At 35.1% G+C, this 25,615-nt stretch overlaps 1 protein-coding gene across 1 annotated transcript in view; it reads left to right on the forward strand.

Moving 5' to 3' along the window:
• Positions 1-25,615, forward strand: part of Trhde (thyrotropin releasing hormone degrading enzyme) — a 441,021-nt gene that overhangs the window by 220,426 nt on the left and 194,980 nt on the right. Inside the window, exons 5-6 of the mRNA XM_004650112.2 lie at positions 363-476; positions 21,957-22,094. Of these exons, the coding sequence (XP_004650169.1) occupies positions 363-476; positions 21,957-22,094 (252 nt within the window). The remainder of the gene's footprint in view (positions 1-362; positions 477-21,956; positions 22,095-25,615) is intronic.

The following is a 25,615-nucleotide window of genomic DNA, read 5'->3' on the forward strand; positions in this document are numbered from 1 at the left end:
CCCTGTAAGCATAAAACAAACAAGCCTGTTCTCCTATGTATTAGGCCTTCAGATACTTGAAGACACTTGTTATCAATATTAATTCCTGAATTCTTTCTTCACCAAGTTCAGTAATCTTCTTGTGTTCCTTGGTCATTCTTTTATTTCTTCTATGAATGCATTGATAAAATACTACTGTGGCCCAAGTAGTCAAATAAATCAATACCGTCTTGCCACAACACATTTTCAGGTCACAAAATGGGTGACTTCCAGATATGATAATCATAATTTAATGCCTTTACTTTCAGGTAAAATGGTTTTCAGATCGTTATGATTTTATCTGACACCCAGTCCTTTTTTTTTTTTTTTTTTTTTTTTTGCAGTGGTTTGGTGACCTTGTGACTCCAGTGTGGTGGGAAGATGTGTGGTTGAAGGAAGGGTTTGCTCACTATTTTGAATTTGTGGGTACAGACTACCTCTATCCTGGCTGGAACATGGTAAGTCCTCTTTCATCCAATCATCTGGAATTCCCAGAGAAAGGTTGATTTGGTGCATCCTTGTACTTACATTATCATTAGCAATGACATGCAAAAATTCATCTAGCTGTTCAATAAAATAAGTAAAACAAAATTTAAAAGTTAGAATTCCACAGGAGTTGCCTTTTATTCATTAGGAAATAAGCAGAATCTAACTTTTTTAAAATTTAATTTACTAGTTTTCTTTTCAGCAAATACAGGCAGTTTGGTACCATTGTTTAGGCTCATCTATGATCTACCCCCTCCCATTGGACCCTCCTTGTTGATGTAAATGGGTCGTGCATTGTGGAGTTAGCCCACAGTTATTGGTATGATAAATGTCTCTGCAAATCATGACCAGAGTCTAACTTTTTATAGATTAATTTCAAAATGAAACAATTGATGTAAGTGGAAATATTTTACAATGTAATATTTTTAAATGACCATACGTTATCATTTCAAAAGAATAGTTGGCTATAATTAATAAATAACATTTTAAATAATAAGTTGATTGTATATTTTATTATAAAGAAGATGAGAACATAATATTTCTTCCAAGTGATCACAAATACTACTTATATAAATGTATAGCATACTATTTCTGTAAGCATGTTATATTTTATGAATAAATGGTTTAATAATGTATCCCTAACTTTATTTTTGAAGAGTTGTACACAGTAAGGAATGTTCTGTTCTGTGAAACTGTAGTAGTATGTTTTTGTTTCCTCAGCTATGATGGTCTAAGGTAACTTGGAATAAGAAAAATAGAGAGTGTGATATTTATGTCCTTTTATATTAGTTTCTTCCAATTAATATAAATCTCAATTATGAATAATAAATCAATGTTATTATTGAATAGAAGCTTTTGTATATATTGTTTTAGAGTTCAAATTTATATTAATTTGTGCTATTAAATTAAGAAAAAGTATAGCACATCAACCTTTAGCTTTCAATAATTCAAATATTGCTCATGATATAACATAGACCCATATATTTAGATAAGTATATACAACTTCATTGAGGTATCACTGAATTACAAAAATCTATATGCATATATAGTATATAACAATATGATTTGGAGTCTATTTTACATCAGTGAAACATCACTCTGATCCGTACCAAAAATTTACTCTTAATTTGTAAATTGTTTGTTGCACTTCCATATTATTTTGTCATAGGCACACTTATAACACCTACCCTCTTAGCAAATTGTCAGCTATATGGGCATTATGCTCTACCTTAGATGTCTGTGATCTACTTGCCTTGCTGAAACCGTACCTTGTCATTTCCTCCTCCTCTTAACCTCTGCCATGTGCCACTCCATCCCTTACTTCTATGCATTTGACTATTTTGGATTGCTCATATCACTAATATTATGAAGCTGTTAACCATGAGTGTGGCTGATTTATCTATCATGATATCCTCCAGATTCATCCATATTGCCATAAATGGCAGGATTTTCTTTCCTTTTCTTGAATGTATATTATAACAGATTATCCTCTTTTATCACCTCACCCTTGGTCCTGTTTCCCTGTATTCCTATGCACTCTGTGGCTCTTGTAATCTCTCTGGCCCCTCTTTTTTAAAAGATGAAATATTTCCATCATTTTATTTAACTGTATTTTCCTTACCTACTCATTTTAAAAAGCCTGATTGAGACCATGTTCATATATGCATTTTTTTCTGCTCTCTTTTAAACTTTAAATCATTAATAGCAATCTAAGTATCATCATTCTACATGGTGTGTTTCTGTGAACAAATTCCAGACAAAAAGAAGCTTAAGGAATGAAAGGGGTTGTTTCAGCTTACAGTCCCAGAACTTGCAGTCCATCGTGGTGGGGATGGCATAGTGACAGAAACAGAAGGCCAGCTAGTCACATTACATCCACAGTCAAGATGTGCACAGAGAGCAAAGGAAGTGGGGCAGGCTATAAAACTTTAAGGCCTGCCTACAAAGCTCTCTTCCTCCAGTAAAGAACCACCTTCTAAATGTTCTGATACCTTTACAACAACCATCACCAGTTTAGGACCATGTGTTAAAACAACTAAGTCTATGGGGGGCATTGTGCATGCAAACCACAATAGCATATAGACCCAGATCAAATATAAAATTATTTGTAAGTAGACATATAAAAAAATCTCACCTGACTCCTACTGACAAAAGCAGTACTAACTGATTTCATAGAGGAAATTTTATGAGAGTAAAACCATGTCACTCAGCTTTAAATATGCACATTTAATTTTTTCCTTATTGTACAAAAGTGGTTCATTTTCAAAATGGTTCAAGTGCCTAGGTATGTATATATGATGCAACTTTTAAACTTCTTACTTTAGCATGTCACTGTAATATTGAATTAATTAAAATGGCCTTTCAGGCTAGAGATATGCCTCACTGGTTGAGGGCTTGCCTTTCATGCATAAGGCTCTTGGTTTGATCTGCCAAATTAATAAATAAACAATAAATAAAATCTGCCATTAAAGAACTTCTGAAAGCCAGTAATCCTGTGTAATATTATTTGAAGTATTTGTTAACAAATATATATATTTTAAACTTAAATGTTTAAGGTTCCTGAAAGATTTCCAGAAGTATTTTTTTAATTTTTAGACAAATTTGTACCTACCTTAACATATTCATCATTCTGTGGATTATGATTTGTAATTTCATTATGTCTCAATATTAAAATGTGTTCTTTCTACAAATGACATATTACTCACATAGGTAATTTTTATAGCTTATTCAGCTGGCTGTAACAAAATCCATTCTATTTGTCATTAGGAAATGTACATCTTAGATTAAAAAGTAATCAGCATAATTATATGTGGGATGAAAACTGATAGATTTTTATAGTTTTGAACATGGTTTTATATCCCACTTTTAATACCCCTAAACTTGGTCTTGAATTTTTTTAATGTTTTACATCACTTTATCAGCTAGTTTATAAATGTATTTGCCAAAGGTTGAACATGAACACAGAGGATAAATTATTTAGCTGATATTCTTGTCCATTAATAGAATATAGACTATATACTAAAATATAAAAGCCTATAAATAAGTAAATAACATATTAAAAAAAAAGCTGGGTATGGTGGCACATGCCTTTAATTCCAGTACTCAGCATGCAGAGGTAGGAGGATTGCAGGAAGTTTAAGGCCACATTGAGACTTCGTAGTGAATTCCAGGTCACCCTGGGCTAGAGTGAGACCCTACCTCAAAGAAGTAATATATGTATATAAGCTTGTAGCATTAAAAAAATCCTTGAAGTGATTAAGGTATAAGATTTAATTTACTATGAGTCTCTATGTAATAATTAACTAGAAATTAATGACAATCCAATTACAGTGATACAGATGTGTCACCATATCAAAAGAAGAAATGAAAGAGTACAATCCCTCATACTACTTAGGGTATTTATAATGAGTAGATGCTAGAGTTCTTTATATTCAGATTGTAAAAACATTCAAATACTATTTGGTCTTTGATCTCTTTTGGCTTTCTGCAGTTTTTAAACTTATAATTTAGTGGACTACCTCAATATATTAAATTTAACAAACTTTCAATTCCATGTAAAGAATGCCCACCCCATACATCATTATTTTCTCTGAAATTAAAATTTTAGCGATAAGTTAGCCACATAAATTAGAAAGTATGCGGAGTGACTGTAAGGCTGTGCCAGCATTATTTTTCATAATGGTTTCAGCAAAAGAGTGAAAGAAGTGCTCTCCAGAATAAGAGTGATGGCTGTGTCAGCAACTCATACTGTGGGGCTGTGCACAGACACCTGTCTGGGTGTGTTTGTCTGGGGCTGCGCTCGGGCTGAACCTAAAATAGAAAGACCACGAGCTAAGCTCATGTGAGGAGTAAAGAAATTCAGGAAGTTGACCTCTTTTGCTTCTAATCTCAAAAAGCACTGCTTTTTTTTTTTTTTTACAAAAAAAAAATCATTTTTTAGACAGCAGGACTCAAACTCTGAAACAGTTTCAATTTGCTAGGGAGATTATTATGACAATTGGCCTTGCACGGAACTGTAAAAAAGCAGCCCAGAATTACATGGTATTGTTAAGAAGTTGTTACTTTGATTTGGGCTGGTATACCCACTTTGTAAACTGATGTTTGGTGCAATCATAGGTGATGTTCATTTTGTATGTGCCTGTGAGTTTTCAGAGTCAGTGGGAAACATGGAAGGAATCATTTTTACATCAGGCATGCTGCGTGTCATAAAAACTTTTGCAATAACAACCTCCCTTATCTGAAAGAACTCTGCATTTAGTATTTTATAAATATGGTTCTTTACAAATAGTATGATATAAGGTTCAATGGGAGTGGATTGGAAGTAAACAATTCAGGTGATATTGAGAGAAATTTAACTCAACCTTATCATTTGTAAAGGATAATTATATTAACCTAGTAAACTTCTGTAGTTTTTGTGATGTCTTTGAAATGTACAAACACTATACAAGTATGCAAATACATTAATTACTGAGAAACAAATACTTCAGTGAAAAATATAGATCTTATATATAGATGCCCTAAAATTTTCAGCCTCACTGATCTACTTTGATAATGCAAATTTATAGATATATGTTACAAAATAATTTCTACGTACTCTTTTCACAATTTATTCTCACCAAATTAATTTTTGTCCATAGGAAAACACTGGCTATTCTACAGTTACATAAGTTTTAAATAACGTTTCATTCATTAAGTAGCAGTACCAAGATAATGGAAGAAAGTTTCTTAGCTTAAGGTTAAGGGCACATTTCATGGCACAAGATATTGCTTGCTTGATGCTACTTTAACAAAGTTGGCTATTAGTGGCAATATTATTGGATAGATCAAGTTCCAGCATACTATTGAAGAAAGTCATATTGAATCTTATTTTTGTGGGAATTAGTAGAATTAGTCTGTGGGAATTGGTAGAGTGTACAAGGTCTTGAAGTTGGATTTTATTCCTATGCACAAGAAGAAGGAAATCTTACTGAGTTTCCTTAAAGGGATGACATGACCCAAAACATTATTAGTCTTCAATACTCCTCGTCAGTTTCATTTGAAGCAAAGCCCATGATTAAAAAAACTTAGGGGACTGGAGAGAAGGCTCAGTGATTAAGAGGCTTACCTGCAAAGCCTTAGGACTCATATTCAACTCTTCAGGTCCCACCTAAGCCAGATGCACGGTGAGACAAGTGGACATGGTTTTATATGTCCACAAGAGGGTACATGCATCTGGAGTTTGATTGCAATGGCTGGAGGCCCTAGTGTGCCAATTGTTTCTCTCATTCTCTGGCTCTGGCTGTCTTTCTCTCTCTTGCATTAAAAAACAAACAAACAAACAAACAAAAAAAACCCAAAAAACAGTCTGTTGGGTTTGCCAAGAAAGGAAGAAGAAAGGAAGACAGGAAGGAAGGAAGAAAGGAAGGAAGGAAGGAAGGAGGAAGGAGGGCAAAGTTAGGAAGAAAAAGAAAGGAAGGATGAAAGAAAGGAAAGGTAGGAGCTGGAGGGATTGCTCTGCAGTTAAAGTGCTTGCCTCTCAAGTATGAGTCTCTGAGTTCAGTCTTCAGAATCCATGTGAGAGGGCTGGAGAGATGGCTTAGCGGTTAAGCGCTTGCCTGTGAAGCCTAAGGACCCCGGTTCGAGGCTCGGTTCCCCAGGTCCCACGTTAGCCAGATGCACAAGGGGGCGCACGCGTCTGGAGTTCGTTTGCAGAGGCTGGAAGCCCTGGCGCGCCCATTCTCTCTCTCCCTCTATCTGTCTTTCTCTCTGTGTCTGTCGCTCTCAAATAAATAAATAAATAAAATTAAAAAAAAAAAAAGAATCCATGTGAGAAGATGGAATAATGAGTTTTTTGAGTCAATTTTTTCAAGTTTAATCATTCCAATTCATAATGAATATTCTGGAATTCAGACAAGGAAATGTGTAGAAAGAAAATAATTGTTTTGGTTAGTATTTTTCTTGTTCAGCTAGCTGTTTGTTCTTATGCCATCCTTCATTCAGTGGTTGTAGGGAAAATGCTTTCATATACTTTTAAAATGTATTTAAAATGCATTCCAATGATAGTTAGCATATTGCTATTATTGACTATAATTCAAATTAAAGATATAATCATATGTTAGAACTATGGGTACAGAGATAGACCATTTGGGAATTAAATACTCATTTTAGAATTTTGTATTATAAATTTGGACTATCAATTCATATATATATATATATATATATATATATATATATATATGTTGTATTTTTCTATTGTGGTCAAAGTTTGCATATAGCATTTAACTCTTCATAAGCTGGTGAATTAGAAGATGATCCAATTGTTTTTAAATGACTGATGATATTTTATTCTCAAATGACTCTCACCTATTGAAAGTGGAAAACATATAAGGCATCCTAGCTATTCCCAAGGGGCTGTGGTCTTTTTGATCCCGCTCAGTGGCTTAAAAGTGACATTTACCTTGAAGGATTAGAAGGAAAGTAGATGTGCATGCTTGTGTCTCTTGGGGGTCCAGTCGGGAAAACAGGCCTCATTGTATGTTTCCTTTAGCATTTCCTTTTCTCCTCTCTGCAAGCATGCATTAAAAAAACAATAAACTAAACTAAAAGCATATGCCTTCTTTTTAAAAGACATAAAAATATTTTTCCTAGTGGAAAAGAACTGGTTTCCATACCCCCCATCCTGGGAGAGGGGATTCCTATTTTCCTAGCTTTAGTGGCCAGCAGCATTTACACCGACAGCTAATGGGGCTGTAGTAAACATTGCTGTAGGGAGAAGAGCAGCTGGTGCCACTGAAGTCTCAAGTGTCATCTTTGCACTCAGAGTTAGTACAGGGACATTCTTAATATCCCCTGAAGTGCCCAGATGCTCCGTACATTGAGGATTGCACTGACTCTCTTACAGACAAAGTAGTGTAAACCAAATACCAAAACAATGTCAGTGATAAGCAGGTCTAACCAAGCAGACCCTAAACTATTGAATGAAAAGAAATAAAGAGAATTTCTATTGAGTAACAGTTAAAGTAGTTACTGAGTTTACAGAAGAATATTTTAAATAATGATTCATATAAGAAATTGTGTTCAAATTTTCTCCAACTTTGAGACTGACTGTTCTATTTTATAATATAACTTCTTTTATTTGTAGCCCTGTTAGCGGCATGTATTAGAATGAAGAATCAGTAAGGCCAGACAATTATTTGTTAACTGTTGTAATGCATTAACCAATTTAAATGCTCTACAAAAGCACATTTTTGTGTTTAAAGCTATAATTGAAGAATATTGAATATTTTTTACCTCTGTATACACTTTTGTTTTAAAAAAATAAAGACTTCAGCCTCCTGTGTGTTGTAAAAATACAAATTTGGCAGTGCTTCTGTGATGTTAAGGGCCTTATGTGTCATTTTACAAGACCAGTTTATATTAAGTAACATATGTAGAAAGAAAAGAGATAAGGTAAAGTTATTAGTATTTCTATGTATCACATGTATTTTGTATATGCAGGAAAATATCTGGGAGGTTTAGAAGGATTACCTCTCATAATTTTCTTAAATGTTAAAACAGTTCAGCAAGTAGAAAACTTCATACCTACTTTCAATGGATGTTTTTGTGAAGCAAAGCCATTTTATTCATAAAGATATTGTTTTAGGTTTTGTGTACTTTAAACCTAGAGATAAAAGATAAATGAATATTGCCTGTGGGAGAAAGCATTTCTTCTTAAGAGCCTATTCATATTTGCATGGTGTCAAAGTCTTTGTACGTTTTCTTAGAAATTTCAAAAACAATAAAAATTTTATGGAAATAGACACTTTCTAAGAGGAAAACTCTAACATAACCTGAAGCCTCTCAATAGCACCAGGATGTCCTTTTGCATAACTAATAATATTCCAGAAAATAATGACCATGTTCATTCTTTTAAATAAGAGCAATTTGTAAGAAAATTTTTTGTGCTTGCTGATCCATTTCACATATTACTTAACAATACAAATAAAGCAAAAAAATTATACCAAGATGATACAAATCTTCTCTTAGGCATTGTTATTCTCAAAATACATAGCACTGTCTATCACAGAAGACACGACTATCTCATCTGTGGTCTTGCCTGCCTTTGGAAAAGTATCATCACCCTGAAACATATGAATTGTTAATTATTTGATGTCATTTAGCATTTTTTTTTCAGTAAACAGAATTTGCTTGGCATACCTCTAACATAAACATAACTAAAGGAGAGGGACTCAGAAGACATCTAAAGAATAATTCATTAGTTTTTTAATTATTAATCATCCTTTACCAGACAGCTATACGTTACTAAAGACATTAGAACATAACTTATTTCTAAGCAGACTGTCTCAGTCCATCACACTTTATGAGGATTTTCCCCTCTTTTCATCAAGGTGACCTTAGGTTCAGATGTTACCAGACAAGGATTCCAGAAATGCAAGAAGTTAGTTCAAGTGATCAAATAGGAAAATGCAGAAGAGTTTTCTGTGAAGAGAGAGAAAAAATTATTGAGATAACTTCATATTAATAAGGATATTGCCTGCATTTCTCCCTTAGAGTTGTAATAATGAAGATGTATGTAGCATGTATGGTATACACTAAACACCTTACACACTTAATTTTCTATCAAGCAGAATATGGAATTTTTTGAGGTTGAGTGTACATCTTCTCTATCATCTTGATTGTCTTGAGTATCAGCCCAACTATATCACTATATTATCCATATATATATTGATAGTTATATATCACCATATATATATGTATGAGTGTGTGTGTGTGTGTGTGTGTGTGTGTGTGTGTGTGTGTGTGGAGAGAGAGAGAGAGAGAGAGAGAGAGAGAGAGAGAGAGAGAGAGAGAGGACATTCAGGAAGCTTTTTTTTAGCCATAAATACAAAAATTTAGGGAGCATATATATTGACATTGCTAGACAGAGACCTTGGTTCTACCATTAAATGCTTAACTGGCCCCCTTTTGAAACCTTTATATTTTTTATTTCTTCCAAGGATTGATGAAAGAAACGTCTCACAGTTACAGTCCTATTTTGGTCATGTCTGTCTTTTATACATGAAGATATACAGTAAGGCAGTTTCTCCCTTAGAACCTTCCTAGAGAACACCTGTGTACAATTAATTCCTGTCTTTATTTTCTTTTCCTTAGATTTTATTTACAGTCCACTGATACTGCTCTTAAGGGCTGTTAACAGTCTACTAGCTTGATAATTTTATAGAAATTAGCTTGCTGTACTGCTGCCGCTTCTTGCCTTTATGTACATTCATGCATCTCATTCATTCTATTTATCTTAGCCAAAGATTTAACAAGTACCTCAACTGAGCCATTCATTGTCCTAGATTCTATGGAGATTTCATGTTGATATTAGTATAAAGCTACTGTGCATCAGTGTCTTACTTGCACTGTGAATTCTTTTTCTCATAGTTGACCAACCATGCGATGCCCCTGTCAGCGGTTGCCTTGTGGAGCAGGTTAAACCACAGAGCCATAACCTCGTTCAGACTCTTCAAACTCATAAATATGTTCTGAAGAAAAAAAAAAATGGTCCAAACATTTTAAGAGACTGGACAAGACATGGAAGAAGACAGAGATTTAGCTCCTCAGTACTTTTAAATTGCACAACTTAAACATGTTCTCTAATGATTTCTCAGGCTTACTTAATTACGTTTCATTATGTCAAGTATTTTTCTGCTTGTATGTTTTGATTTGGAATTTTGCCTTTCACAATTTTTTGTAATGAGAGGGAGATAAGAGAGAGAGGAGAGAGAGAATGATAGAGAAAAGAGACAGACAGAGAGAGAGAGAGAGAGAGAGAGAGAGAGAGAGAGAGAGAGAGAGAATTGGCATGCCAGGGCCTTTAGCTACTGTAGTCAAACTCCAGATATGTGTGCCACCTTGTGTACATGTGTGACCCTGCACCCTGTCACCATGTGTGCCTGGCTTACAAGGGACCTCGAGAGTTGAACATGAGTCCTTAGGCTTGGCAGGTAAATGCCTTAACTGCTAAGCCATCTCTCCATCCCTAAGTTACACAACTTTACTTAGAATACAGATATGTATTTTCAAAAAATTAACTTCTTTCCAAAAAGGAATATAAGTAAAGAAAATTAAAATAAAATGTGATTTCTTTTTGTGACTGGGGTGATGTCTCAGTGGGCATGAAGGCCTGCAAGCGCTTGAATTCAATCCTCAGTACCCAGATAAAATGTTAACAATGGCTTTATAGTCTTATAATAGCAGTCCTGCAGATAGGGTGGAGGCAGGAGAATTACTGGGACTTCCTGATCATTTGGTCTTACCTAAAATGGCAGCTTCAGAGAAAGAAAGGCTCCAACTTCAAGGAAACAATCTGGGAGTGTGATAGAGAAGGACACATGACATTCTCCTCTGACCTCTACAAGTATGTACAAATCTGCACACACAATACATATGCTATACATACAAATATCATAACATGCATGCATGCACCCAAAAGAGTGATTTTATGTTGCTTTAAATGATGGCATTGGTGTTATTTTTATCAAAATATATTTTTATTCTTTTCTAAGCTGTCTGACTAAAACCAGTTTAGGTCGATTGCTCCTTCAGAGCAAAATTTGACATTAATTATCTTCTGTTCTTATCCATGTGATGGTCCCATTATAAGTACATGAGATACACTGCTGGTGTTGACTAATTAAAACCTAAAAATACAAAGTTTGTTGCTCTACTTTTAAGACAATAAAGGGCTTTTCTTGAAATCACTGAATTCTTTTTGAGAGCTGACAGACCACATTACTTTATCAGGCTTGAAAATAATTTGACTTCCAACAACGGGATAATAGTCTGTATTTTTCTAAATGTTATGCTGGAACCTTTTGGCCACTACATGATGAAATATTTTAAGATGTTAACCTATGTTGACTTACTCAACTGTTTAACAACTGTTTAACTGTTTTCCTTGTTTAACATTTATTGGATGACATTTTTCTGGTAGGTATGGGGAGAACTCAGGTGCAGATCAAAGTATCAGTGTCTGCCTGTCCTCCTAGAACTATTTTACCAAGTAAGTAAGATTATTTTTGCGAGAGTAATGCTATATTTACAGTGTTCAAGAATTATATTCATAACCAAGCATGGTGATGCTTGACTTTAGTCCCAGGATTCAGGAGCCAGAGGTAGGAGGATTGCTGTGAGTTCAAGGCCAGCCTTGCGATACAGAGTGAGTTTCAAGTGATCCTGGGATATAGTGAGACCCTATCTTGAACAAATAAACAGCCTTATGTTCAAGGGTGGGGAGATGGCTCAGCAGTTAAATGTACTTGCTTGCAAAGCCTGCCGAACCTGGTCCAATATCCCAGTATCTATGAAAAGCCAGATGCACAATGTGGTGCATGTGCTTGGAATTCCTTTGCAGCAGTAAGAGGCCTAGGCATGCCATTCTTTCTCTCTTGAATAAATAAATACACTAAAAACAGAATTTAAATATTCTCCCCATCCAATAGGTTAAGTACTTGAGTCTTTGCTACTTAGCTTCTATGTAAACTTCTCTCTTCTTTCAAAACATCTTTGAAATACTGTGCTGCTTATGCTATTGGATAGTATTAAGAACAAAAGGAATGTTGTTCTTTTTGGGTATGTTTGTGTATATTGTGTATGTGTGTGTGTATGCATGTTGATATGTGTGTAGGTGCACATGTGTGTAAGCTAGAGTTGTCCTCCAGTGTCTTGTTTGGTCACTCTCCTCTTTATTTACTGAGGCAGGGACTTGAGGCCAGTGCTTGCCAATTCAGCTAGTTGAGCTAGCCAGTTTGCCTTGCCAATCCCATGTCTGAGCCTCCAGCATTTTCATGGGTGCCAGGATCTAATCTCAAGTTCTCATGTGTATGTGGCAAGAATTTTATTTACTGATCCATCTCCTCAGCCCTGAAATATTATTCTTAGCATTTTATACAGTATTATTACTGTTAGGTACTTATATAAAATGATGTTAGTCTTGAGACCCCAGAATCTGTTACTTGATGAGTTCTATTGTAATAAGAAGTTCATAAGAGCACATTTGTCTTCACATAGTAAGTGTATCTCTTCCATTTCTGAATGCATTTTTGATGTGACTATTGAATAGTTTTGCTGTTTTCTTTTAAATTAAATGCATGCATGTGTGTGTGTCTGTGTGCACATGTGCACTTGCACATGCACATGCACATGCCAGTGTTTCTATGCACTGCAAACAAATCTCAGACACATAAACTACTTTTGTGTCTGCCTTTTTCTTAATGCTAGGGAATCAAACTTGGGCCAGAATGCTTTGCAAGTATCTTTATTCACTGAGTCATTTCTTCAGTCCATTTTTGCTATTTTAAAATTCTTGTTGGTGGCTGGGCATAGTGGCACATACCTTTTCCCCAGCACTTGGGAGGCAGAGGTAGAGGATCATGTGAGTCCAAGGCCAGCCCGAGATTACATAGTGAATTCCAGGTCAGCCTGGGCTGGATCCAGACCCTACCTCAAAAAAAAAAAAAAAAAAAGGTTTGTTGGTTTGTATTTTGCATTCTGAACAATTAAAACTTTCTTAATTATGTATGAATTGTACTGTGCAACATAAACACATAGTTTGAGATATAATTATTTATATAGAGCTGGGCGTGGTTGCACATGCCTTTAATCCCAGCCTTCGGGAGGCAGAGATAGGAGGATCACCATGAGTTCGAGGCCACCCTGAGACTACATAGTGGATTCCAGGTCAGCCTGGGCTAGAGTGAGACCCTACCTCAAAAAACCAAAAAAAAAATAATAATAATTATGTATATAGTATGTGTATACACATATATATGCATATGTATATGTGTGTTATGAATATGTTACCTTTCTGGGTATTTAGTGCTCCTTGTCCACTGGAGTAGTTTTCTATGGTTTATTAAGTCTATCAAACTTTAAAAAGTGCCTTTTATTTTCATTGGAAAGATAATGACATCTTTTTTCTGACAAGTATAAAGCTTCCATCAGGTTAGGTTATTGGATGACCTGATATCAGTAAATATTGGAACTAAATGACAAAAAGTGCTCTTTAAAATCCATCCATCAAATTAATAATAATTTGGTTACAGAATTAAGGTAATTTGAATTATCATTTATTTCACAAATCAAAATAACAAAATAAATGAAGCTCTTGGTAATCATGTTAATATCATCTGTAAGTTGATTAAATTGCCTGTGGAATTAATCTAGATCTGGCTGTTTTAAGGAAGTTTCCATTAAAACTTAGGCAGAAATGGAATCTGTTTAAAATAACTAGTCAATGCACATTGAAAATTCTCTTAATTACATTTTATAAATCAAATATTAAAGTGTCTTCAAGAATCTGCGACTTGCATCTGCAAAATACTGGAGACTTGTTAGGATGGATGTAAGAAATTATTGTATCTTTCCTAATTTTGATTAGAAAATTTGACTTTATTAAAACTACTTTTCAGCTTATTATAAATTAAGCATAGAGATAAAGGAACATATTTTTAACTGCCAAAGTAGAGATAGGATTATTAAAAAGATGAAGCAGGAATTATTTTTCAAAAATGTATAATCCTCTAGAAGGTTCCTAATATGGCACTATAAAAGAGCTAGAATGAACTCATTTCTAGTAATAAAGTGCAGGTAGCAAATCTCCTTCACCAGACAGTGTGTATCCTCAGGTTAGAGATCATTATTTCATCATAATTCTCAGCATTTATCCCAAAGTTTGGCAGATATGAGGTATTTGGTAATAAAGTATAGGTATAGCTTATAAAATAAAACTGTGAACTGAAGGTCATCTGATAGTTTAGGAAAGATTATATTAGTTTTTCCAATTGATATTAGCAGTCATTTATCCAACTATAAAAGGATATTGAAATTATAAATGGAGTAGATTAGAAATACATGAAGGCACATTGTGTAAGTGTTTGACATGAAACAGAGGGAAAGGTGTCATGAACGTCATACAAATAAAAGAAAGCTACATTTGATGAATGTTTTAAGATGGTTATAGGAAATCACTAGCATTGTGCAGACTATCACCGTGACTTTTGAAGGACTGCTAGAATTAAAAATTAGCTATGTGCTTTAGAAATGTGTTGAAAATTATTACTGTCATTGGCCTGGAGAGAACCTTCACAATTACTATATAAGACACACATTCCCATAATAAATGAAAACAGGAGTGATGTTCACTTATGCCTTATCAATATTGCTCCACATTTGCTTGAACATGCTCATACACACAATTTTGAGACAAAGTCTCATGTTTATGCTGGTCTCAACTTTGCTAGCTATCTGAGGCTAGTCTTGAACTCCTGATTCTCTTACTCCTACATTTCAAATATTAGGATTACAGGCATGTGTCAACATGTCCAGCAATATTCCTGTATCTCAAGTTCATAAATGAGTCTTCAAAAGGTCTATACATTTTTTTCTAAGTGTGGTTGTAGTATATTTTGTCTTCTATATTAGCTTTTTCCCTCTGCTACCTACATCATACCTTGAATAATATGATTCATAATACTTTTAGCTCAGATGTTGAAACACAGTATCAGACAGCTGAGAATGTATAGTCCCTAAGAAGATTTATAGTTTAACCCACTTCTGTATGAGTCATACAGCTTATAAAGAGGTGTTCCAAGGGTCCTCATTAATAGTCGAGATACCTTTATAGAAATAATTTCCTTTCCTTTCAAGTTTATTCATTGATTAAAATTTCTTAGAAAATTTAAGATTTAGTTATGGAGGAACTGTGGTTAATATTTCTAAGAAATAATAATAAGGAACATAATGTTTCAGTATTTGTCGAAAAGTTTATATGAAATTGGAGAATAATGTCACATCAATAGAGGTCTGCCTTGAGTCTTCTGTTCATGTAATGCTTTCTGCAAAAGGTTGTATAAATAAATACAGAGCCAAATGTTCCAGCTGAGTACTTGTTTCATTGTAGGCATTAATAGTCATGACTTTTAAAATTATTTTTTCAATGACTGCTGTACATATGTGGTGTGTTTACAGAAGTTTGACTTTCATATAAATAAACTATTGTAACATGCTGCATATGAAAGTGATTGCTTGCATGTCTGGCTTGGGTATTCTAAACATGAGACTGTGAAATGTTAACTTTGAAGTATACTTATGTAGGAAAACAGTTTTCAGTAGGCCTTTACTTTTATTTCATCCATTAATAGGTTGTAGCTGTGTGTATAAAATATTAAGTAATACATTAACTAATGATGCAATTTTTCACACATAAATCTAGTTGTTTTAATCAAAAGTCTAAAATACTCTTAGAACTTCATAAAAAGTAGAGTGACAATATAACATTTATAGAGTTCTTTTATAAGAATCCGAGGTCAAATAATTTCTAATTTTCATAATTGTGGAATTACAATATGTTCATAAAAGTGATACAGTATCATCCATTTCATGTATATAAAGTCTGATATTTTCCCCAGTATACTTACTTTTGTTGTTTTATTCCTTTGCTTTATTTCTGAAATTTTTTTTCAGATGCTTTTGTTTTGTTTTGTTTTTTGGTTATTTGAGGTAGTGTCTTGCTCTACCCTAGGCTGGCCAGAATTCATTATGTAGTCTTAGGGTGGCCTTGAACTCATGGCAATCCTCCTTTGTCAGCCTCCTGAGTGCTGGGATTAAAGGTGTGTGCCACCACACCCAGCAGAAATTTTATTTTATGAATAGTTAGTGAAAAACAAGAGTACAATCCCAGCACTTGGGAGGGAGGTTGAGGTAGGAGGTTAACAATGAATTTAAAGACAACCTGGTCTACAGAATGAGTTCTAAGTCAGCCTGGGCTTGGAGTGAGACCCTGCCTTATACAAACAAACCAAAAACAGCAACATAACAACAAAGAAGAGTACAATATCCAACTCTGAAATGTTAGGTGTATCAGTATTTCCAATTCACATTTTTATAAAGACCCAGATTCAGTTTAGTACTGATTGATGGCATTTTGCCTAGCCCATAGAATGTTGAAAGTCTTTTTCATGTTGAAGGTTAGGTTTCCAGACAAGTAAATCATAACATGTTATGGTTTACTTTCATTGGCTAACACCAATGAAATCAAGTTTATATATAAGTTTTCCTGCTTTCTATTCCCATAGTGCTCTATGCTACTAACACTGCAACATCATTTGATATTAACCATTATTTAACTATCTGTCTTTCATACTATAAAATGAGTTGTGTAGAAGCAGGATTTTTTTCTTGTGTTCCTCAAGGTCTAGCACATGACCTTCCCATATGTGAGGCAGGCAGTCAGTATGTGGAATTACATTATACTCCTATGATCATTTTAGTCAGGGATTTTCATCAAACTGAATCTGAAGATTAGAAAAATGATTTTATCTCTTTCAAAATGGATAGTGAGAGCATTGCAAGCTAGACTGAGATAGTGCTTTACATAAATTAATGAAATTATTGAGATGAAATATTTGCATTGGTTTGGATATGTTTATTCTGTGTTTATATTTATGTCTATTTTTCTGTTTGTGCCTCTAATTCATAAATGAGGAACCCAAATCAGTGTCTTATGTTACCAGCTTGACTCATCACAAGACTGAAATGAATTTCAGAGAAATAATGGGAATACTCAATTGAAATCATGAAGGTACAGCCCATATTGTCTGCTGATTGCTCACAATTCAGCAATGTTTTTTTCCATTTCTCTGTTCCCACTTTCTCATCACTCCAACAAGTCACTGCTTTTCAGACTTCTCTAAGTACAGGTCCAGTGATGTCAGGTCCTAACACCAGCTTCCTTCCCTGTTGTAGAGATCCCTTTATCATTTTGTTCTTGTCTGCTTTTCTATGCTTATAACTAAATTTGCTTTTTTCTCTGAACCATGCAAAACTCTGTGGAGTGTCTCCCCAAGAAACTATGCTAAAAGATCTCTACTATCCCCACAAATTTCTTTTAGTTCCAAATCTCCTCTTCTGACATATATTTCTGGAATACTCAACTCATCCTTAAAAATTATGTTTCAGCAATCAACTCAGAAAATTTTCCTGCCTTTCGCAGGCAAAACATATCACCGCCTTCTTAGTTTAGTCATTCCATGTCCTGAGCCTTCTTCCGGGTTTTTCTTTTTGGGGGGGGGGTGTTTCTGAGATAGGGTCTCACTCTAGCTCAGGGTGACCTGGAATTCACTATGTAGTCTCAGGGTAGCCTCGAACTCACAGCAATCCTCCTACCTCTGCCTCCCAAGTGCTGGGATTAAAGGTGTGCCACCAGGCCCGGCTGCCTTCTTCCATTTTTATGTATCACAGGTTGCTTTCTAATATTTGCTCTCATCTTCGTCTCTCATTCTCCTACTACATACAAAACCTTGCAGTGTGGATCCATCTCTACCTCCCTTAATCCTTAGAAACAGATGCACCATTTGGGATATAGCAGGTGCTTAATACATATATGTAGTACTCATTTAGTTATTTAATCTTCATCACCACTCATGCTTACAAATGATTATGTCACTTGTTCAAGGTCATATACTAGTAAATGGCAAGTATTTCTCCTTCAGTCAAGGGCTCTTCAGTTTTGCAGCAGCATGCCTGACTTTTCTCCTAAGCATAACTGAGGAGCCGTTTATGTTCAGATCCATCCTCCTAGAAAATTAATTGAGTCCTTGTGACTGCTCTGATGTAATTCATCCCTGCCTTGAGAGTTTTTCCCGACTTTCTCCATGCCTATGAATACATAACCACTACTGGAATTGGCTCAATCATGGCTGTCTTCTTTCCTTGTCTGTAGTTTGATATATCTTTCTTTGATCTCCACTCAGAGATTTCTCTTTGGTTTTCTTTTGGTCTTTCTTTTCAGATGACAGAGTGAAAGGTCTTTCTGATATTGCTCTTCATTAAATTTTCTCAGACTTCCTGTGAGAGCTTTTCCATGTCTTTACTTCCTCATTCCCAGTGACTGTTTCTAGGCCAACCGTATTCTCATTTAACCTCATAGATTCCATTTATCTTGGCAGAAGCTCTTTGGTGTAAAAAAGTATATATAATTTTTTAAAATATTTAGTGCTTGTTGCAGTCAGGTTCACATTGCTGATAGAAATCACCCAACCAAGAGTAGCTTGGAAGAAAAAAGAGGTTTATTTTCACTTACAGGTTAGAGGGGGGAAGCTCCATGATGGCAGGGTAAACAATGACATGAGCAGAGGTTGGACATCACCCCTGGCCAACATAAGGTGGACAATAGCAACAGGATAGTGTGCCAAACACTGGCAATGGGGAAACTGGCTGTAACACCCATAAGCCTGCCCCCAACAATACACTGCCTCCAGGAGGTATTAATTCCCAAATCTCTATCAGCTGGTGTTGCAGTCTGGTTCATATTGCTGGTAGAAATCACCCAACAAAGAGTAGCTTCTGGGAAAAAGAGGTTTATTTTGGCTTACAGGCTCAAGGGGAAGCTTCATGATGGCAGGGGAAAACGATGGCATGAGCAGAGGGTGGACATCACCCCCTGGCCAACATAAGATGGAACACAGCAACAGGAGAGTGTGCCAAACACTGGCAAGGGGAAACTGGCTATAAAGCCCATAAGCCCGCCCCCAATAATACACTCCATCCAGGAGGCATTAATTCCCAAATATCCATCAGCTGGGGAGCTAGCATTCAGAACACCTAAGTTTATGGAGGACACCTGAATCAAACCACCGCAGCTGGGAACTTAGATTTCAGAACACCTAAGTTTATGGAGGACATTTTAATCAAACTACCACATTCCCCCCTGACCCCCATAAACTGATAACCATACATGATTTAAAATGCACTCATCCAACTTTAAAATTGCCTATAGTTTTTATCAATCCCAATGATGTTCAAACATCCCCATAATCCAAGGTCTTTTAACTGAGCCATAATACAAAAAAAAAAAAAAATTCCCCCAAACCCCATAATGACACAGAATAAATACTCACACTTCAAAAGATGGCACTGGGCATAGCGAAGAAATATTCAACCAATACAAGATTTAAAACAACCAGGACAAACATCAAACTCTGTAGCTTCAAATCCAACAACTCTAGTCAGTAAAAATTCTCCAAATTGGATAATCCTAACCAGCAACAAGTCTCTGGTATTCCAATTCTGCCCCATCCAGCTAGGCTACTCAGGGTCTTGGAAAACTTCATCAGGCTGGCAGCTTTCCTTACCAGCCATATTGTCATCCTGGCATCTCCACTGGGTCTCCACTGCAACCCGTGGTCCATCCTCATGGCTCCATCTGGTCTCCATGCAAGCATCCAGCAAGCCAGCTTCACACAGCCCATGGACATTTTCAAAACACAAGACCATGTTGAAAACTCAATGACCTCTCTTTCCTGCATTTCTTATACTCCACAATATCAGGAAGGGTGCCAATTTGTTAATCCAGGGGGAATAAAGCTGACTTTGAAGAAAAGGACACTCCTTGAACACTCAGGCCCCTTCAAGAGAGTCTGCATTCTCCCTGTTGCCCCAGTGCAGGTCAGCTTGCTCAATCTCAATGGTCCTAATCTCTCAAACAATTTGCAGGTAAATGGGCAGCAGTTTTACCCAAAGATTTCATTTGTTCTGTGCCATATCCCTCTTCTCACACCAGTCCATTTCTACGCAATGCAATCCTGCACAGTTTCTTAGGACATAGAATCAAACTGATTCTAGCCCAGTCCAAGTAAAACTCTTTCTCACCCTCATTAGCCAAAACTCACAGTCCATAGTTGTTACTGCATTCAGGTCTTTCAATTCTAACCAGAATTGTCCATCAAACTGCACTAACACACTGTAAGGTGTCTCTTAGGCCAAGACTTAAAATCCTTCCACATTCCTCTTGAAAATCAGCTCCAAAAGGCCAAAGTCATACAACCAGGTGTCTAGGAGCAATCACACTCCCTGAGTTTAAACTTTGTGTCTGTAGTCTTATTGGGTCTGGACCAGAACTCCTTCTGGGGCCCAGAACAGGGTTCTTATTGGGTCTTTACTGTATAATATTCTTTGTTATGCCAAATATACATGTGGTGTAATTCTTAAAGCACAAAAGACTGAAATAAATAGAAATATGGACCATAGGTCATTTTGAAACTAATCTATTGGAAAACCATCCTTATAGAATATAGTTGGATGGTAATTTAATTACATTATGAATTAAATGTACTAGATCATTGGTCAAGGGAAGAGGAGCAAAAATCAAATGTTTTGAGGCTGGAGAGAGAAATTGCTTAGTGATTAAGGTATTTGCCTGCAGAGCCTGAAGACCCAGGTTCGATTCCCTAGAACTCATGTAAGCCAGATGCACATGGTGGTGCACACATCTGGAGTTTATTTGCAGTGACTAGAGGACCTGGTACACCCATTTCTCTCTCTCTCTCATAATAATAATGAATAAATAAAAAAATTATTGAAAAAATAATTTTTAACAGATTTAAATGAATATACACACACAGATGCTTACTTAACTATTCTTTCCTTACATTATTTATTCTTTAACTTGGGATTGCTGCATGCTCAGCTTGAAATTATGACTCCGAAACAACATGCTGTTTATCTGCCATCTCAAAACCAGTAGGCTCTAGGAATGAGTTCAGAATTAGGTAGATCCATTTAAGCATTGCAGTCTTTAATCTCTGTAATGCTTCTCCTCAGGTCTCAGCTATCTAGGGGAATATTTAGCCTTTGTTATCTTTTGCACCTTCATCTTCCTTTCCTCCCTCCATCCATGAAGGCTGGAGGCCAGGAGGACTAATAACTGCCAGCATCTTCATTATCAAAGCCCCAGTGCTTTCTTTAAATCTTATGCTTTTAAAACAAAATACACCAGAAAAGTGCCTTTTTTCTTTGCAGTTTATTTCTACCACAACAAAGATGCTTTATGTTTTCATTGTTCAGAAAATGATTCCTTTGCTTTCAGTACTCTATGGCAATGGATTATTAATAATACCTATTGACTTGCCCTTCACATACATTATTCTAAATTCTCATGGACAATGTGTTGTGGTCATCTGGATTCCTTTCAGAACCCAATATGTGTGGTGGGATGGGAAAGCTGGGAGTGAGGGAGAGAGTAAATAGGAATAAATGGCCTAATTAGCACAATAATATTCTTCTACTGAACTCACCCAAAAGAGTTATTTGGGACAGGAATTTGGGAATTGTGGTCAACCCTGCAGAAGGCGCAAAGAAGTCTATATCTTAGCATGTTCCTGTGTCCACTGTCAAAACAGAGTCTGTTGTCTGGACCACAGAGGGGTGGCTTAATTCATTGATTTTGTTTCATGTTATGTCAAATCAACTGTCCTTATTTTAGAGTATCCTAAGGGGTATGCTTTATTTACTTAGTTTCCTATAGATTTGAGCCTCACCATGTAATACTGATGTGCATCATGAATTAGGTGGCATGTGCTGTTCATATTGTCTGGCACATTCTGATATAACCATGAATCACCTGTGATATTATCCTGTCTACTGTATTGCAGGAAAAACAGCGATTTCTGACAGATGTTCTACATGAAGTGATGCTGCTTGATGGTTTGGCCAGTTCCCATCCCGTATCCCAGGAAGTGCTTCAGGCAACAGATATTGACAGGGTGTTTGACTGGATCGCATATAAAAAGGTGGGACTAGAAAACAGCCAAATGCCAATGAAATATTTCCATTCATTATTGGAATTACTAAACTATTTATAATTCTTTTTATTCTTCCTGGCAGATGGAAATGGGTTGTAAGTAGGCAAACAGTCACAAAGCTGTGTGATTCTACAAATTAAGGCATTGCTTTATAAATGAGTAAATGGGAGATGAATGTTTGTCAAATAATGCATAGAAATGTTGGAAGATTTATGAACAAATGTTTGGGGATTCTGAAATTGCTGTACAAATGTTATTGTGCAAATCTCCAACTTTATAGAGTGTTTACCTATCTAGTAATAAGTTATTTTTCACCAGTGCCCCTTAAATACATATTTGATTGACTAACGCAAATTGGTATAGGCATTGCCATAACACATGCATTGCATAAATACCATTTGAGGGAGATTTAAGCATAAGGTATTGGGTACTTTTGCAAGGTAAGTGAAAATGTAGACTAGACTATGACTATAAAACTTTTGGATAAATAAACATAAAATTAAGGTGCATGTGAGTTTTTTCATTGGTATTCAGGTTTGATTTATTCTTATACCTCTATCACTCAGGTGATTTAATTTTGCCAGGAGAATATGCATTTTATTTGTTAATGCCACTTAATAGTTGGAATGCAGTTAAAGTCCAGTCTCATTATTAGAGCAGATTAAATTGCATTTATTAGAATTTCTTTGCACTTTTATTATTTGGTTCTCTAAGTTTTTAGAAATATTAGTAAGATTTCATCTATACAATATATTTGTATTTCGAAATATAAGTTAAACAATAACACATCAGAAGTGCTCAAGATCTTAATTTGGATATTTAGTTTTGTACATATTTAATTGGTTTATATTAATTTTTACATATAAATGATTTTGTTTAGCCTTGTTTCCTATACTACGTATGCATTCAGCTTTAATAATTTATTGTGATTAATTTAATCACTATAATGAATTTTTAGATATAATAAAAATTAGGATAGTTTGGAAAGAAGTTAGAGGCATCTGTAGTATTTTTCCCTTCTCTCAATTCTTAAAGACTGGTTATAAATGCCAGTTTTACTTTAGTATGACTAAAATTAAGATAATATTACTTTGGCTTAATATATTATAAATATACTCTTACACCAGAAACTATTCCATATTTTATAAACCTAAGGTATTCCAAATTTATCCAGGGAGATTAAGATTTGAACCAATACTAAATAACATAGAGAGATTATCATTCTATTTATGGAAGAATTGCTAATTTACTAATGTGCCACAGGGCTGTGAACCCCCATTGTGGTGGTTCTGATGACCTTCTCTCTAGCTGTTATTAGCTAAAATAAATGTACAATAAATGTACAATGTGTGTTCAAGTGATGGTAGAATCCATCCATTTCATATGAAGACTTTTAAAGAAGTCTTATTTAGCAGGCATTTTCATTGTCATAAAAGACTATATTTATTTATTTTATTTATTTATACTATGTTTATTTATTATTTATTATTAAATTTATTTATAAATTAACTGTTAATATTATATATTATATTTGTGTACATTGTTATATATAATACAATTATTAATTAATATTATTATTTATTATATTATTAAAGATTAAAAGACTATATTTAAAAGGTACAATTTGATAGGTTCTGACATATGTACTCAGTGAATATATTACAGCAAAATAAGGAATATAACCATCACTATGAAAGTTTCTCATGCCGTTTTTCAGTCTTTCCTCCTAGTTTGTATTATTTATACTTTATGTAAATGTAATCACATATGTTCTTTCTTATTTGCCTCCTTCTCCTACATATACTTATTTCATGATAATGAATGTTGGGATGTTTCCAGGTTTTGGCTACTGCAAATATTACTACTATGAACATTGATACAAATGTGTTTGTATCTGTTTTCATATGATAAATACATAGTAGAATCTCTAGAATAAATGATAGACAATGAACATTTTCAGACACTAGTGAACTGGTGAATTGTTTTCAGGCCAGGCAGCTTAGCTTGCTGAGGAGACTTCTCTTTGCAGTAATAATTGTTACAGCTTATATAACCTTGCAGAAGTCTTGTAACTTCATATTTTATTTTATTTATTTTATTTTATTTTATTTTATTTTATTTTATTTTATTTTATTTCATATTATATTTTGAGATAAGCCCAACAGACTGGCTTTTCTTTTTTATGTGAAAGAGCGAGAGTAAGGGCAAGAGTGAGTGTGTGTGTGAGAGAGAGAATTGGGGCACCAGGACTGCCAGCCACTGCAATCGAACTCCAGATGTATGCGCCACCTTGTGTGCATGTGCAACATTGTACATTTGTGTCACATTCTGCTGATTTATGTGGGATCTGAAGAGTCAAATATGAACCGTAGGCTCTGCAGGCAAGCACCTTAACCATTAAGACATTTCTGTGCCCTATTTAAGTTTTTTTTTTTTTTTTTTTTTTTTTTTAGGAAGTAGAATTTTATGATACCATGGCCTTTTGGGTCTAGATTAGTGTTTCCCACCTCCCTTGTATTTTTGAGGTAGGGTCTCACTCTGTAGCCCAAGCTGACCTGGAACTCACTATGTATTCTCAGGGTGGCCTTGAACTCACAGTGATCCTCCTACCTCTGCTTCTCCAATGCTGCAATTAAAGGCGTGTTCCCCCATGCCTGCCTCTTTTTTTTTTTTTAAATGTAGTGTGTGTATGGAGTATAGTATATGAATGTGTGTGTCAGTAGAACACACCTTGTGTACATGTGTATTAGGGCTACAGTGGAATGTCAGGTGTCCTCCTCTTGTGTCCTCATTGCTTCCTGGATCATCATCTCTCTCTGTATCTGAAACAATTATGCTTTCATTAGATTGTCTAACCAATAATCTCTAGAACTGCTCTTTTCTCCACCATACCCTGGAACTGGGTGTTTGACCACACCTGGCTTTTTACATGGGTGTTAGGCTTGAACTCAGATTCTCATGCTTGCTGGTCATTTCTTCACTAAATTGCCTTTGCATAATGTTGTAAGTCAGTGGTCTGATTTCTGTACTACTTATTTGGGTCTACTCATGTATTTCTTTATTTTGGTTGCAAAACTATAGTTTTAATTACTGTCCTGTCATTCGAAATTGTAAAATAGGTTATGCTAAACTTCCCACTTTCTTCTCCTTTTCCCTCTTTGTCCTCTTCCTTTTCATCTTTTATAGTTCTTGAGTTATTTTTGGTAGATTGCATTTCCACATTACTTTTACAATAATGAGACTTTTAATTTCTAATTTCTACAAAACTTATGCTGATTAAAAAAATTGGGAAGGATATATGTTCACAATTTTCATTTGCCTATGAATAGAGACTACTCCATCCACTTAGGTTCTCTTCATTCTCTCTCAAAATATAATTTTTAGTGTTCTTGTATTCCATCTTATAGGTTTCTTTCCATATATTTCATATTTTAAGCAATTGTATATACTGTTTAAATTACAGTGGATTTTTGTTTGCTATATATAGAATACTTTTATTACGTAAAGTG

The sequence above is a fragment of the Jaculus jaculus genome, chromosome 6, assembly GCF_020740685.1.
Source record: "Jaculus jaculus isolate mJacJac1 chromosome 6, mJacJac1.mat.Y.cur, whole genome shotgun sequence".
Taxonomy (NCBI): domain Eukaryota; kingdom Metazoa; phylum Chordata; class Mammalia; order Rodentia; family Dipodidae; genus Jaculus; species Jaculus jaculus.